The following is a 15,421-nucleotide window of genomic DNA, read 5'->3' as shown; positions in this document are numbered from 1 at the left end:
TATAATAGTCAACTTGATAGCAGAGGTCAAGAAATCTACAAGTAATATTCTCACAGAATCTTCTGAGCATCTAGTGTATGCCTTTTACTCACTTCTAAACCAGAGGACAACAACCAGTTCTGCGAGCACTGTTGCAACATCTTAGTTCATCTTCCACCCTATGTGCACAGCTGTCAGTCTTCATCAATTCATTGCACGCCATGAATTCAGTAGCTTCCAGCAGAGCCTGCTCCACACAGTGGATGAGACCCTGTGCAGTGTACTGATCTGTTGTTATTTTCCTGTGGGGCTTCATCACTCACTTGATGCTACAGCTTCCAATGACCAGCACATCCACCATCTGCACATGTCCAAACCTTTCAGGAAATCAATCAAGTTCCAACTTATGACGTGTTCTATGGTGGCTCAGGTGTACTCTCAGCAATAGACAAGATCTCAGATCTGTTTTTGAGCTGTAAGGGGACAGTTGTGTGGCCTGATCCACTTTTGCCCTCAAATGACAGCGAAAATGCTGGCTCCGGCATGTAGGAAAGTGCTGCACCACCTGGGTTGCCAGTGCCTCCATGCTGTCATAGTCCAAGGCAGTGGCCTGAAGCCTGTTAACTGTGGTCAGTTTCCCCTGCACCTGTACACAACAGGTGCAGTCACTGTTCATTCTTACCTACACTCAACTATATAAGAAGAAATATGCTGCTACACTATGCAGTCATTAAATACGATGCATGTTCCTAGCTATCACTGCAGAATATTCATGACACAAATGCCCACAAAATATACAAAGCCTAAGAAAAAAGTTAAAGCACTACTCAACATATATTAAGTAACTGTTTACATCTTCACATAAACATGTAAGAAAAAGACAAAACTAAACATTTCGTAGAAACTAAATGCTGATAATCTGTAATTGTTCTTACTCTATAATTGTTCTTACCATGGGGGCTGCAATACTATTATGTGAAACATTCTTCTTAAATATTATATGTCCAAGACCTAATTTGACAAAAATTAACTCACAGCTATGTTTACGTCATAAACTTCAGTTTATTAGGTTAGTGTGATGAACTCAGAGGGAGAGAAAGGTTAACTTGATTTCCTGTTTCCACTAGCAAACTATCCAGCAAACTCGCAGGTACCTGATGGCTTTTATACATATTCAAGGCATCACTCTCTGCCAAAATGCATCCCTCCCTGTCCTTTGAGCCCTTCCCCTTGTACAAATATACTAAATTTTCCTGAGGAACTTCAATGATTCCAGTGTTTTTCTAGCATTCAGCTAATTGATGAATTCAAGGAATGGTTACCATATACATATACAGGGTGGTCCATTGATAGTGACTGGGCCAAATATCTCACAAAATAAGCATCAAACGAAAAAACTACAAAGAACGAAACTCATCTAGCTTGAAGGGGAAACCAGGTGGCGCTATAGTTGGCCCGCTAGATGGTGCTGCAATAGGTCAAACGGATATCAACTGCGATTTTTTAAATAGGAACCCCCATGTTTTATTACATATTCTTGTAGTATGTAAAGAAATATGATTGTTTTAGTTGGACCACTTTTTCCCCTCTGTGATAGATGGTGCTGTAATATTCACAAACATATAAGTGCGTGGTATCACATTTTGCCAATGTGGATGGCATTTGCTTCATGATACACTACCTGTGTTAAAATGGACCGTTTACCAACTGCAGAAAAGGTTGAAATCGTGTTGATGTATGGCTATTGCGATCAAAATGCCCAACAGGCATGTGCTATGTATGCAGCTCGGTATCCTGGATGACATCATCCAAGTGTCTGAACCGTTCGCCGGATAGTTACATTATTTAAGGTAACAGGAAGTGTTCAGCCACGTGTGAAACGTCAACCACGACCTGCGGCAATGATGATGCCCAAGTAGGTGGTTTAGTTGCTGTCACGGCTAATCTGCACATCAGTATCAGACAAATTGCGCAAGAACCGGAAATCTCAAAAAAGTTAGTGCTGAGAATGCAACATCAAGATCGACTGCACCCGTACCATATTTCTATGCACCAGGAATTGCATGGCGACGACTTTGAATGTCGTGTACAGTTCTGCCACTGGGCACAAGAGCAATTATGGGACAATGACAGATTTTTTGCATGCATTCTATTTAGCAACGAAGTGTCATCCACCAACAGCGGTAACATAAACCGGCATAATATGCACTACTGGGCAACGGAAAATCCATGATGGCAGCGACAAGTGGAACATCAGCGACCATGGTGAGTTAATGTAAGGTGTGGCTTTATGGGAGGAAGGATAATTGGCCCCCATTTTATCGATGGCAATCTAAATGGTGCAATGTATGCCGATTTCCTACCGATGTTACTACAAGATGTTTCACTGCATGACAGAATGGCAATGTACTTCCAACATGATGGATGTCTGGCACATAGCTTGCATGCGGTTGAAGTGGTATTGAATAGCATATTTCATGACAGGTGGATTGGTCATTGAAGCACCATACTATGGCCCGCGTGTTCACTGGATCTGACGTCCCCGGATTTCTTTCTGTGGGGAAAGTTGAAGGATATTTGCTATCGTGATCCACTGACAATGCCTGACAACATGCGTCAGCGATTTGTCAATGCGTGTGCGAACATTACGGAAGGCGAACTACTGGCTGTTGAGAGGAATGTCGTTATATGTATTGCCAAATGCATTGAGGTTGACGGACATCATTTTGAGCATTTATTACATTAATATGGTATTTACAGGTAATCACACTGTAACAGCATGTTTTCTCAGAAATGAAAAGTTCACAAAGGTATAGGTATCACATTGGAACAACCGAAATAAAATGTTCAAATGTACCTACGTTCTGTATTTTAATTTAAAAAACCTACCTGTTACCAACTGTTCGTCTAAAATTGTGAGCCATATGTTTGTGACTATTACAGCACCATCCATCACAAAGCGAAAAATATGGTCCAACTAAAACATTCGTATTTCTTTATGTACTACATGAATATGTAATAAAAAATGGGGGTTCCTATTTTAAAAAATGCAGTTGATATCCATTTGACCTATGGCAGTGCCATCTAGCGGTCCAACCATAGCGCCATCTGGTTTCCCCCTTCAAGTTAGACAAGTTTCGTTCTTTGTAGTTTTTTCGTTTGACGCTTATTTCCTGAGATATTTGGCCCGGTTACAATCAATGGACCACCGTGTGTGCGTGTGTAATATACACACACACACACACACACACACACACACACACCTAAGGTAAGTCTTTCCGCTCCCGGGATTGGAATGACTCCTTACCCTCCCCCTTAAAACCCACATCCTTTCGTCTTTCCCTCTCCTTCCCTCTTTCCTGACGAAGCAACCGTGGGTTGCAAAAGCTTGATATTTGTGTGTTTTTTATTGTGTCTATCTACCAGTGCTTTCCCGTTTGGTAAGTCCCAGCATCTTTTTAATACACTGCTTATTTTGAGAACATGGCAGAAATGTCAATGACGGCTGTTATTACTGTGAGGAGATTTCATGACAAAAGCAATGAAATTGTTAGCTTGACAGTTCTCCAGAAAATACTTCAATTAACAACACTGCAAAAATACTGGAGCCATCTGAAAAGCTTGGACCTGATATTTTTCTTATAATTATTATTAGTGTGAATGCCAAATCATCAAGAAAACAGGAGTGTACTCAAACAATTAACATTTCGTACCCTCCAGGGATTCCTATTTGAGTTCCTGGAGCATTTCTTGAACACTTGTGTGTTGACTGAACCTACAGCTAACAAATCTAACAGCAGGCACCTGAATTACTTCAATGTTCTATCCGACATAGTGAGGATCCTACACTTCAGCAGTTATCAAAAAATTGACCACACGAGCATACTATATGCAGAAATGAGCTGCAATTTGTTAGAATTATCCTATTAACTGAAGTTGACCACCCACCTTCCCTACAACTGGCCTTATCTGCTCCTTACATTTCATGTCACTTTGCAGCTTTATGCATAGGTGTTTAATCTGTTCTGCAGCATAGTTATGTACTTCAATTGGTAAAAACAGATCCCTTATAGGGTCACTTTGTCATCCATTTGTTAAAAACCCTTTATCTCAGGAATAGGTAGGTGTCTCAAGCTGCAATTTGTCACATACTAAGCCCTTCGGACCAGAATCATGAAATTTGGCAAGAAGCAAGGTTCCACAGTACAAGTAAAGGGAAAAATGGGAAAATTGTTAATTTGTAATTAAGCCTCCTGCATGACTTTATCACATTTATATTATTGAAATTAAAACATTCTAAAAACTTTGGAACCCCTGGGACTGATACCTTTCCAATATCAATGTTGATAACAGGCAAAAATAGTTGAGATTCTTGATTCCTGAAAAGGATGAACCATCTAATACATAATTAAATTTCTACAGAACCGTCAGTGCACGAATCCTACTCACACTTGGCACATTTTATAAGGGGCATTCTAAAAGAAATGAGCTGAAGGCATAATTACGGAAACCAGTTCCTGTACGTTAGAAGTATTGACCCTGGCTGTCGAGACACTTGTCCCACTGTGACAGAAGGTGGTGAATGGCTGTCTCATAAAATTCCCGGGGCTGCGATGTTAACCAGTTCCGTATGTACAGCTGGACGTCGTCGTCCACACGAGTGCAGGAAAGGCTATGCTGATGTTCTTCTTTGACCAAGATGGCCCCCTTCCGATCCACTTCCTGCAGCATCAGACAACAGTGAATGCCCAGCATTACTCGCAAACCTTGACCACCATTCGCCAAATGATCAAATCAAAATGACCAGGCAATCTCACCCGTGGGGTCATTCTGCTCCACGACAATGCAAAGCCTCAAGGCCAACTCAGTCTCGGCACTCCTGCAGAAATTCAAATGGGAGGTTCTTGGCCATCCTCCATACAGTCCGGACCTCTCTCCCTGTGATTACATCATTTTTGGTCCCCTCAAAAAGGCCCTTAGGGGGCAAACAATTCACCTCGGACGACGACGTCGAGCTGCGCGGAAGTGGTCAACATCGCAGCCCTGGCAATTTTCTGAGACAGCCATTCACTGTCTTGTGTCACAGTGGGACAAGTGTCTCAACAGCCAGGATCAATACTTCTAACATACAGATACTGCATCTGTAATTATGCCTCCGGCTCAATTTTTTTTTTTAAAGCCCCTTATATTTTCTATTCATCTGCATTAACTTACATTTTTACAGATGCCATTCATCAAACCAAATACAAATTTATTGAAGTCATCCTCCTACAGTCACATAAACAATGACACTTTACCATACACTACAGCATCACAAACAAACAGTCACAGGTTGCTCTCTCTCTCTCTCTCTCTCTCTCTCTCTCTCTCTTTCCATCTCACACACACACACACACACACACAAAATTCAAGCTTTCACAACCAACAGTTGCTTCGTCAGGAAAGAGGGAAGGAGAGGGAAAGACGAAAGGATGTGGGTTTTAAGGGAGAGGGTAAGGAGTCATTCCTATCCCGGGAGCAGAAAGACTTACCTTAGGGGGAAAAAAGGACAGGTATACAATTTTGCACGCGCCCACCCACCCACACACACACACACACACACACACACATACACACACACACATCCATCCGCACATATACAGACACAAGCAGACATTTGTAAAGGCAAAGAATTTGGGCAGAGATATCAGTCGAGGCGGAAGTACAGAGACAAAGATGTTGTTGAATGACAGGTGAGGTATGAGTGGCGGCAACTTGAAATTAGCGGAGGTTGAGGCCTGGTGAGTAACGGGAAGAGAGGATATACTGAAGGGCAAGTTCCCATCTCTGGAGTTCTGACAGGTTGGTGTTAGTGGGAAGTATCCAGATAACCCGGATGGTGTAACACTGTGCCAAGATGTGCTGGCCGTGCACCAAGGCATGTTTAGCCACAGGGTGATCCTCATTACCAACAAACACTGTCTGCCTGTGTCCATTCATGCGAATGGACAGTTTGTTGCTGGTCATTCCCACATAGAAAGCTTCACAGTGTAGCAGGTCAGTTGGTAAATCACGTGGGTGCTTTCACACGTGGCTCTGCCTTTCATCGTGTACACCTTCCGGGTTACAGGACTGGAGTAGGTGGTGGTGGGAGGGTGCATGGGACAGGTTTTACACCGGGGGCGGTTGCAAGGGTAGGAGCCAGAGGGTAGGGAAGGTGGTTTGGGGATTTCATAGGGATGAACTAAGAGGTTACGAAGGTTAGGTGGACGGCAGAAAGACATTCTTGGCGGAGTGGGGAGGATTTCATGAAGGATGGATCTCATTTCAGGGCAGAATTTGAGGAAGTCGTATCCCTGCTGGAGAGCCACATTGAGAGTCTGCTCCAGTCCCGGAAAGTATCCTGTCACAAGTGGGGCACTTTTGGGGTTCTTCTGTGGGAGGTTCTGGGTTTGAGAGGATGAGGACGTGGCTCTGGGAATTTGCTTCTGTACCAGGTCAGGAGGGTAGTTGCGGGATGCAAACGCTGTTTTCAGGTTGTTGGTGTAATGGTTCAGGGATTCTGGACTGGAGCAGATTCGTTTGCCATGAAGTCCTACGCTGTAGGGAAGGGACCGTTTGATGTGGAATGGGTGGCAGCTGTCATAATGGAGGTACTGTTGCTTGTTGGTGGGTTTGATGTGGATGGATGTGTGAAGCTGGCCATTGGACAGATGGAGGTCAATGTCAAGGAAAGTGGCATGGGATTGGGAGTAGGACCAGGTGAATCTGATGGAAGCAAAGGAGTTGAGGTTGGAGAGGAAATTCTGGAGTTCTTCTTCACTGTGAGTCCAGATCATGAAGATGTCATCAATAAATCTGTACTAAATTTTGGGTTGACAGGCCTGGGGAACCAAGAAGGCTTCCTCTAAGTGACCCATAAATAGGTTGGCGTACAAGGGGGCCCCCTGGTACCCATGGCTGTTCCCTTTAATTGTTGGTATGTCTGTTAATTTCTAGTTGCCGCCGCTCATACCTCACCTGTCATTCAACATCTTTGCCTCTGTACTTCCGCCTCGACTGACATCTCTGCCCAAACTCTTTGCCATTACAAATGTCTGCTTGTGTCTGTATATGTGCGGATGGATGTGCGAGTGTGTACCTGTCCTTTTCCCCCCTGGGATGGGTCTTTCTTCTCCCGGGATTGGAGTGGCTCCTTGCCCTCTCCCTTGGGGCCCACATCCTTTTGTGTTTCCCTCTCCTTCCCTTTTTCCTGGTGGGGCAGCCGTTGGTTGCGAAGGCTTGAATTTTGTGTGTGTGTGTGTGTGTGTGTGTGTTTGTTTGTGTGTGTGTTGGTGTGCCGGCGCTTTCGTTTGGTGGGTTGCATCATCTTTGTTTTTAGATATATTTTTCCCACGTGTAATGTTTCCCTCTTTATATTCATATATAATGTCTAAAAACAAGGATGATGTGGCTTACCGAGCGGGGGCGTTGGCACGCAAACAAGTGCAAGCACACGCACAGGGTTCAGGCTTTTGCTATTTGAGTTTACGTATTGTCATTTTGTCTTTTGGAGGTAGTGAGTGGAGCTGTGGATGCTAGAAAATTAAGTGCCTACAGGAGAAATCGGACCATTAACAACATATTATTCTGCTGGAGTTCAACAGAGGGGTGACAACAGCTGAGGCAGAGAAACATATGTGTCTTTAATAGGAATAATGCCAAGGGACAGAGAATGGCAAGAAAATGGTTTTCTCATTTTGAGGAGGATTGTTTTGACACTAGTGATTCTCCAGGTTCAGGAAGACTTTCGGCATTTAATGAAGATTGTTTAAACACATTAATCCTCAATGATCCACATTAGTATACTTAAGAACTGTCAAAAGTGAAGAACTGTGATCATTCCAACATTGTACGACATTTTAATGCAGTGAGGAAGATTCAAAACTCTGGTAAATGGGTACCACATCCTCTAAGCTGAAATCACAAAAATCAATGGGCGGCCATATGTGCATCTCTGCTTGCTTGTTATCAATTAGCTTGTGAACAACACTGACCATTCCTATCCTGTATCATCACTGGTAATGAGAAATGGAGTCTTTATGCTAATATAAGGAAAAGAAAGGATTGATTGAGCCCAAACAAAGCAGAAACTCCCTGTATAAAGACCAGCGGGCATCAGCAAAAGATAATGTTATGCATTTGGTGGAACAGCGACAGTGTAGCATACTACCAATTTCTCCCCAGAGGTGTAACCATTACTGCTTGCATTTACTGTCAGCTTCTAAAAAAAATCTTGCAGATACAATCCAAGAACAAAGACCAGGAAGGTGGCGTGGACTGATGCTATTCCACGATAATACCTGCCCTTATTCTGCTAGACTGACAAGAAAGAAAGAAAGAAAGATTATTTGGGTTTTGGAACGTCATTCCGCACCCACCTTATTCACATAATCTTGTGCCCTCAGGTTTTCGTCTTTTATGCTCTTTGTCGAACAACCTTCAAGGAACTAATTTTCTGGATGAAAATTTGCTCCAATCTTCACCTCAAAACTAGATGATTTTTATAGTTGTGGATCTGAAAAGTTATCCCAGCATTGGCAGACTGTTGTAAATAGTGAAGGAGAATATATTATTGTAGTCTAATGTCTCTGTTATGTTTAACTGTTGTGTTTTTTAAACTTACGGAAAAAATGCTATAAACTTATGCACCAACATAACACAATCACATCATGCAAGATGTGCCCTCATACCTCCAAAGTAGTGGTGCCCTAGGGACAGCAGGCACTGATTTGAATCCCCTCTATCATGTCAAATCTTCATCCTTTCAACTTCATTTTCATCTTGGGAAAGAGAAAGAAATTGCACAGAGCCAAGTCAGGTGAATACAGTGGGTCAGGATAATTTCTTCTTCTTCTTCTTTCCTTTCCCCTTCCAGAAACTGCTGCATGATGAAAGATGTATGTGGCCTTGCATTGTGTGGCAAAGGACTTAGTTATTCTTGGCCACTTCTCGGGATGTTTCCTTCTCATATCCTTCCTTAGCAGCCTTAGAACATCACCAGATGTCATGCACCGTCTGCTTACAGTCTTTCACAATCGCATTCCGAACAGCACTGATATTTTCTGCTGTAATACTAATAGATGATTGTCCTGAATGTTCATCATGACCATCATCATCATTGTCAACATCAACAGATGTCTTACCATTTTTAAAACATTTAAACCAGTCATATGTTTGTGTCTGGCACAAAGCATCATTACCAAATGCTCGCACTACAGTTTTGTGTGTTTCTGCATGTGTATTACTAAATTTAAAACAGAACTCCATACAGAAACACAATTCTCTCACATGGGTCATTGCAAATTTGCAAACATGAGCAAATTTCACACAGGAAACCTACTTATCAGCAATAAATAGGTCCGCTTAGATAGAACACACTTGGCATACTGACACACGAAATCTAGTGGTGTTTGCTTGTACTACCATTTGTAATTGTGGGTCATTCAAAGTTCAGGAACTTTTGGGTAGCACCTTGTACTCTATGTGCTCTTACAACAGTCAGCAGTGTGGCACTGTGACAAAGCTTTGGTGGTAAACTCCTTTTCAGCACTTAATCTTTCAAAACCTTCATATGATACAGTGTAATTTCTTGAAAACTGAAGATGCTCCACCTAGGATAGGAGAATCTTTTGTGTAGAGGAAGGAAATATTTGTATTTTGACAGTTGGGTGCATGAAGTCCCCATCAATGGCTGGAAGAAGAAAAATATATAAAATTCAACCATAAACAACAACAAACAAAAGATAGTGTACAGCATTTGAACAGTGTTAGACTATTCATTTCTACCAAGTCCAAAGAATGTGCAAGCCAGAGTATGTGTTTAGTATACTGACAGTTTTCTTTGTTAATGGCCTGAAATTCATTATATTTACCACATGTTACTAACGTTATTGTAACTCTGGCCTCCAGAACCTTTTACGTTGATAATATCTGACAACTATATTGTGGTGCAAGTGTGTATAAATGCACAGCAGAAAAGAGTGTAACAGAAAATGTAAATAACAATTTGTGCCCATTTGTAATATTTAAAATATGTTTTAAGAATAATGACACATGTTATTCAAACATCCAAAAACACTCACAATCATGAATAGATAACACCAGACAGTCAAACAATGGAAACATCAGGTAGGAATATCAACAGTGTAGGAAAAGACAGATTGCTACTTACTGTAAAGACGACATGTCAATTTGCAGACAAGCATGATTAAAAGACACTCACGTATAGCTTTTGGCCACAGCCTTCATCAGCACACACACGGACACACGCGCACACACACACACACACACACACACACACACACACACACACACACACACACAGAGACAGACAAAGCACACCTCATGTGCACACAACTGCAAACTCCTGCATCTCGGGCTGGAATGAAACATCACGTTCGATGGAAGCAGGAGTTTGTGGTCGCGCGCGCGCGCGTGTGTGTGTGTGTGTGTGTGTGTGTGTGTGTGTGTGTGTGTGTGTGGGCGTGCACGCGCTATATGAGAGTCTCTTTTACTCATGCCTGTCTGCAACTTGATATGTCTTCTTCATGGTAAATAGCAATCTGTCTTTTCCTGCAATGTTATTCCCAGACAGTATTATTACTTTTAATTCAAAATTAGAGATGACTATTTTTACATGGGAATGCAGGCTTTCCTGGTGAGTTTTGATGATAAAGTGTTCTTAGACTATCAGCCGAGTCAGGGTGTCCTTTTGATAAGTTTCCTACTCATCATCTTTGTCTGCACATGACAAGTACGAAACTTGTCGAAATGTTGCTGCAGAACTACGCTCTGACTTGGATGACAACCTGAGAAGATTTCATCATCGACTATTTCTACCTCTAAAAACAGTGCATTTTGGTTGCAGGGTCATGACTGTGTGGGGTGCATAGCATGTGCTACATGTGCTATTTGGGTAAACCATCTGCCCAATGTGCAACACGATACTCACAACTGATTAAATTCAAAACTGCATAACCTGTTCCAACCATTCCTGTCTTTTATCATACCATTTCAAACTTGACTATTATTTCTGGTGAAATTAACCTGCAATAAATACCATGTAGCTGCTTCAACTACTGCAACAACACTCTCATATTGCTATGCCATTACTGTCACAGTAACACACAAGGTTTCTTTCACAAATAACTAAGAGGAGATAGTCTCGGGGACTCTTTAATAGATTGTAGTATTCAGCTTGTAAGTAATTAGGATCTTTACACTGACAAAAATGTATGCTCATTTACAGGATCAAGTTTGGCCTCTACTCGGTGGACTTCAAGCACTCGGACAGGAAGCGGCGTCCTAAGCAATCTGCACGAGTGATTGCCACAATCATTAAGCACAAGCGTCTGCCACAATGGCTGAACATGACTGCTGAAAGCATAGGCAAAAGTTTGGGTTAAAGAAGTAGTATTGTGGCTATATGATCACTTCATCAAAAAAATAAACTGTGATATTCTTTTACATCTCTACAGATGTGAAAGTGAGAGCACAACGTTTTACTATAATGAGTTGAGAAATACATCCAGTCAAATATAAAAGAATTACACAGATATGGTGTCAGACCTTTAGGAGCACAATACAACAAATTTTGTATTCAACATGTAACACAATCATATATTATGTAGGTTACACAAATATAAACAGCCATATAACGATCCACAAGACTGATACTAGACAGAGTTCTTTAGACTTTCACAACATAATGTAGCACTACAGATATAATATAATAGGAGTACAATACTGCACATTTTAAAATGAAGTTTTTATACTAATGATCAGTCTCATATCTTTATCTACACTTCAGTATAAACTTTATACCAGTGGCAGTCAACCTGGTCCCTACCGCCCACTAGCAGGCATTCCAGCTTTCAAGGTGGGCAGTAGATGGTAGGGGTTTTAAAAACATTTTCATTAGGTTTCCATACAATCTTACTGCACCTCTGCTTTGTGCAACCAGTGGGCGTTTAGAAAACTTTACTAGTAAAAATCACAGAAGTTGACTACCCCTGCTTTATGCACACACAAACAAACACACACAAACAAACAAACAAACCTGAGTAATAACAACATCCAACATGCCACATTTTTTCACATTTTCCCTTTCCCAGTAAGTTTCATAGTTCTGAACATTTATAATAAAGTTCAGCCACACAGAACAAGAACTAGATATCTGACAATATAATGAAACATTAGTCACAGCCAACATCCATGTCTGTTTTTAATGTTATACAGTTAAAAATTAATGCATCCCATATAACAATCTCATCTGGTAAACAGGGTATAACAGAGTAATTTACAGTTTTGTTAGCTACAACACAGTGACAAGCTCAAGAACATTAAACTCCTTAACAGTGAATCTACTACTTTTATTTACATACATCTAATGAATTTAAACATTAAAAGAAAAAAGAAAAAAAACACTAACCTTACTGAGGTTTACTTATCAGTAACTTTTCTTACACTTACTACACAGAACAAATATCGACAGGATGGAGACAGAAATGCTAGAATTCCATAAAGAGGAAGTAATAATAGTACATGACATCTACAGATATACACTGCCAATAAGTGAATGATGAATATCTTTCTGTAAATTATGGGCTGATGTTCATATTAAACTACTTGCTTTCATGTGTTGACAACCAGCCTCATAATTTTCAGATAGATAAAAGATGCCCTTAGTTCACATTTAGTTTGGTGGAGTCAACCCTTAACTACACCTCACCCCGCAGCATACTGGTGGAAGAGTAGTAAACAATAAGAAATTAAGGGTAAAATTTCAACACACTGCAGTTATTTATATATGCAGCCAACTGTGAAGAATATTTCTTCTCATACTTCACCTGAATACTGTCTTCACAGTGGTAATGAAAAAGGAAATAGTACATCCAAACATAAAGGCATGGGAACAGTAGATTCATTATTACATAAGAAACCTTTTCAAAAATTGTTTACATTATTTAATTATGCCAAGAGTAGTTAGTGCTAGCTTCTTTGGTGGAAATGAATTTCATGCTGCCAGCATGCTATAAAAGTAGAAGTCTTAGGATACTGATTCTTAGACTTGCAGCTTCTATCAAGCACTCTCAATATCACACTGCATAAATGTGAAAACATAGCCTGGAATTGGGAAAAGGATTGTGACACTCTTTCCCTTACATAATATGTGTCAGCAGCAGTGGTTATAATAATAATAACAATAATAATAATAATACAAACAAACAGTTTATCAATTATCCTAATTGTGAGAATTGGTAACCAGAATGAAACGTAAAGTATCATGTTGAAAATATTACATTACACACACACACACACACACACACACACACACACAAAAACAAAAAAGTGACCCACTGAAAACAAGCCAATATATAGTTTTATGTTGCCTACTCAGTGTTTCAGAAAATGAAGCATGCACACTAATAATGCTGTATGGCACATTTTGACATTTTGTAGATTTGTGTGGAATAATGTTGTATACAACAGTCTGCACCGCCTGCTGTAATAGTTGGCCTGTTTCTCATCTGAGGGCAGCACTAAACAGCGAGGAGATTCATGCAATGATGCATGTTACTAGAATTGGGGAGTTTAACAAGGTGATGCTTAGTGCAAGTGGTTTGAAACATGCAAATAATTTGCAGAAAAGGGAAATGAACATCAGTACTTTGCAAGATATTAAGAGGAAAAGGCTTTGTCATGCTGGATTGGAATATAAATCATGTAAAGGGAAAGTAGCTCCTGTGAAACAGCCTCCAATGCAGGTGAATGGAATAATGCTGTATGGGTTTTGTAAAAAGGTTTATGTCTATAGGTGCTGAGCCATAGATGGGCACAACAAAAAGACTGTCAAGCAAGTAAGCGTTCAGACAAAAAGGACTTAATCAGAATTACAGAGCGCACACACACGACTCTCACCTGTGAGTGTGTGTGTGTATGTGTGTGTATTTTGTCCAATTCTGATGAAGGCCTTTTTGGCTGAAAGCTTGCTTACTTGATAGTTTTTTTGTTGTGCCTATCTGCGACTCAGCATCTCTGATATACACTTGTGGCACCTATTGACCAACTCACATGTAATATCTTTGTTTTGGCAAACTCTTTGCAAGCAGTCTAAGGCTGTGCACAAAACAGTACACACATGCACCGTGAATCAAGAACGTATATAACCATATATGTGTGCTTCCAAGTAATAAAATAGTGTTCATTACATATGGTAGTGTGCATCATTGGATCCGGCAATCCTACAACACTAAACCAATACTGGTGACCCTGAATTTTGTTCATGAGTGCTACAACGAACTCTTGTACCGTCGAGCTGTACACAATGGATCACTTGCTGCCCACTACACTGCACACATGCCAACTAGGTTTTCCAACGGATGCTTTGGCATGGTTTTCCAATTACCCACCTTGTGTTGGCAATAGTTCGATGCAGTGATCAAACACACCGACTAGCTGTACTCAACAGGACAGTTTTACAGGTGTGTGTGACAGTCCCCTACAGAGTGATGCATCTGATGACTCCCCCTCCTACAGGCAGCCCCCTCGCCTCTCCCCTGTTAGGATTTAGTGACGTATCAGGGGCCAGCCTCGGAACGCGTCATGCCGCTGCGTACGACTCATGTGGAGATTCTGTCAACCCGTATAGGGAAGTGGTAGTTAATGTCAACACAGATTTTATTTGTAGCTCTAAAGTGTTTTTTTTGCTATGCAGCCAGATAATGTGTGTGTCTTCTATGAACGAGCCAGCTCTCCCAATGACAACTTAACCCACATTCATCTTCTCCAGTCTGTCCCCTTGCCTGTTGGTAGTGACCCATCAACGGTAAAAGTCCTACACACCTCAACAGGCATTCAGGTCCACTACCCCGGCTCCTCACAACCCACCATCCCCTGTATGAGGATTCACCCGGTCAGGCAGGGCCATCTGCCCCTCGCTGGCTCAAAAACTTCAGTTACTAATGTAATATAATTTAAGGTATAGTTTCAGTTTAACACCCCCCCCCCCCCCCCCCCCCCCGGCTGTTTTCGTTACATGTAAGCCCCAATACTTATGTTTTGTGCTCCACACTCTGGGGATGGGGACTAATCTGGCAACTATCGACCAAGTCTCGCGTAACATCTTTGTTTTGGCAAGCTCTCTCTGAGCAGTCTGTGGCTGCATGCGAAACAGTATACACGTGCACTGTAAATCAAGAATGTATATAACTGTATATGTGTGCTTCCGAGAGGAAAATAGTGCTTATTACATGTGGTAGTGTGCATCATTGGATCCGGCAATCCTACAACACTGAACCCATACACTGAATTGTAATCTATCGCTTGATTTTCTACATGTGTAGAGAAGCATATGTGCCCTGTACAGCAGTGTATGACACTAACAATGTACGTTGTGCCCATCCTCTGAACATTACAGCAA

General features: G+C 41.3%; 1 protein-coding gene across 1 annotated transcript in view; it reads left to right on the top strand.

Annotated features, from left to right (window-relative positions):
* Positions 1-14,818, top strand: part of LOC126095544 (myrosinase 1-like) — a 182,795-nt gene extending 167,977 nt beyond the window's left edge. Inside the window, exon 11 of the mRNA XM_049910323.1 lies at positions 11,249-14,818. Within this exon, the coding sequence (XP_049766280.1) occupies positions 11,249-11,405 (157 nt within the window). The 3' untranslated portion in view covers positions 11,406-14,818. The remainder of the gene's footprint in view (positions 1-11,248) is intronic.
* Positions 14,819-15,421: the final 603 nt, after the last annotated feature.

The sequence above is a fragment of the Schistocerca cancellata genome, chromosome 8, assembly GCF_023864275.1.
Source record: "Schistocerca cancellata isolate TAMUIC-IGC-003103 chromosome 8, iqSchCanc2.1, whole genome shotgun sequence".
Lineage (NCBI taxonomy): Eukaryota > Metazoa > Arthropoda > Insecta > Orthoptera > Acrididae > Schistocerca > Schistocerca cancellata.
This window is presented reverse-complemented; position numbering and strand designations above follow the sequence as displayed.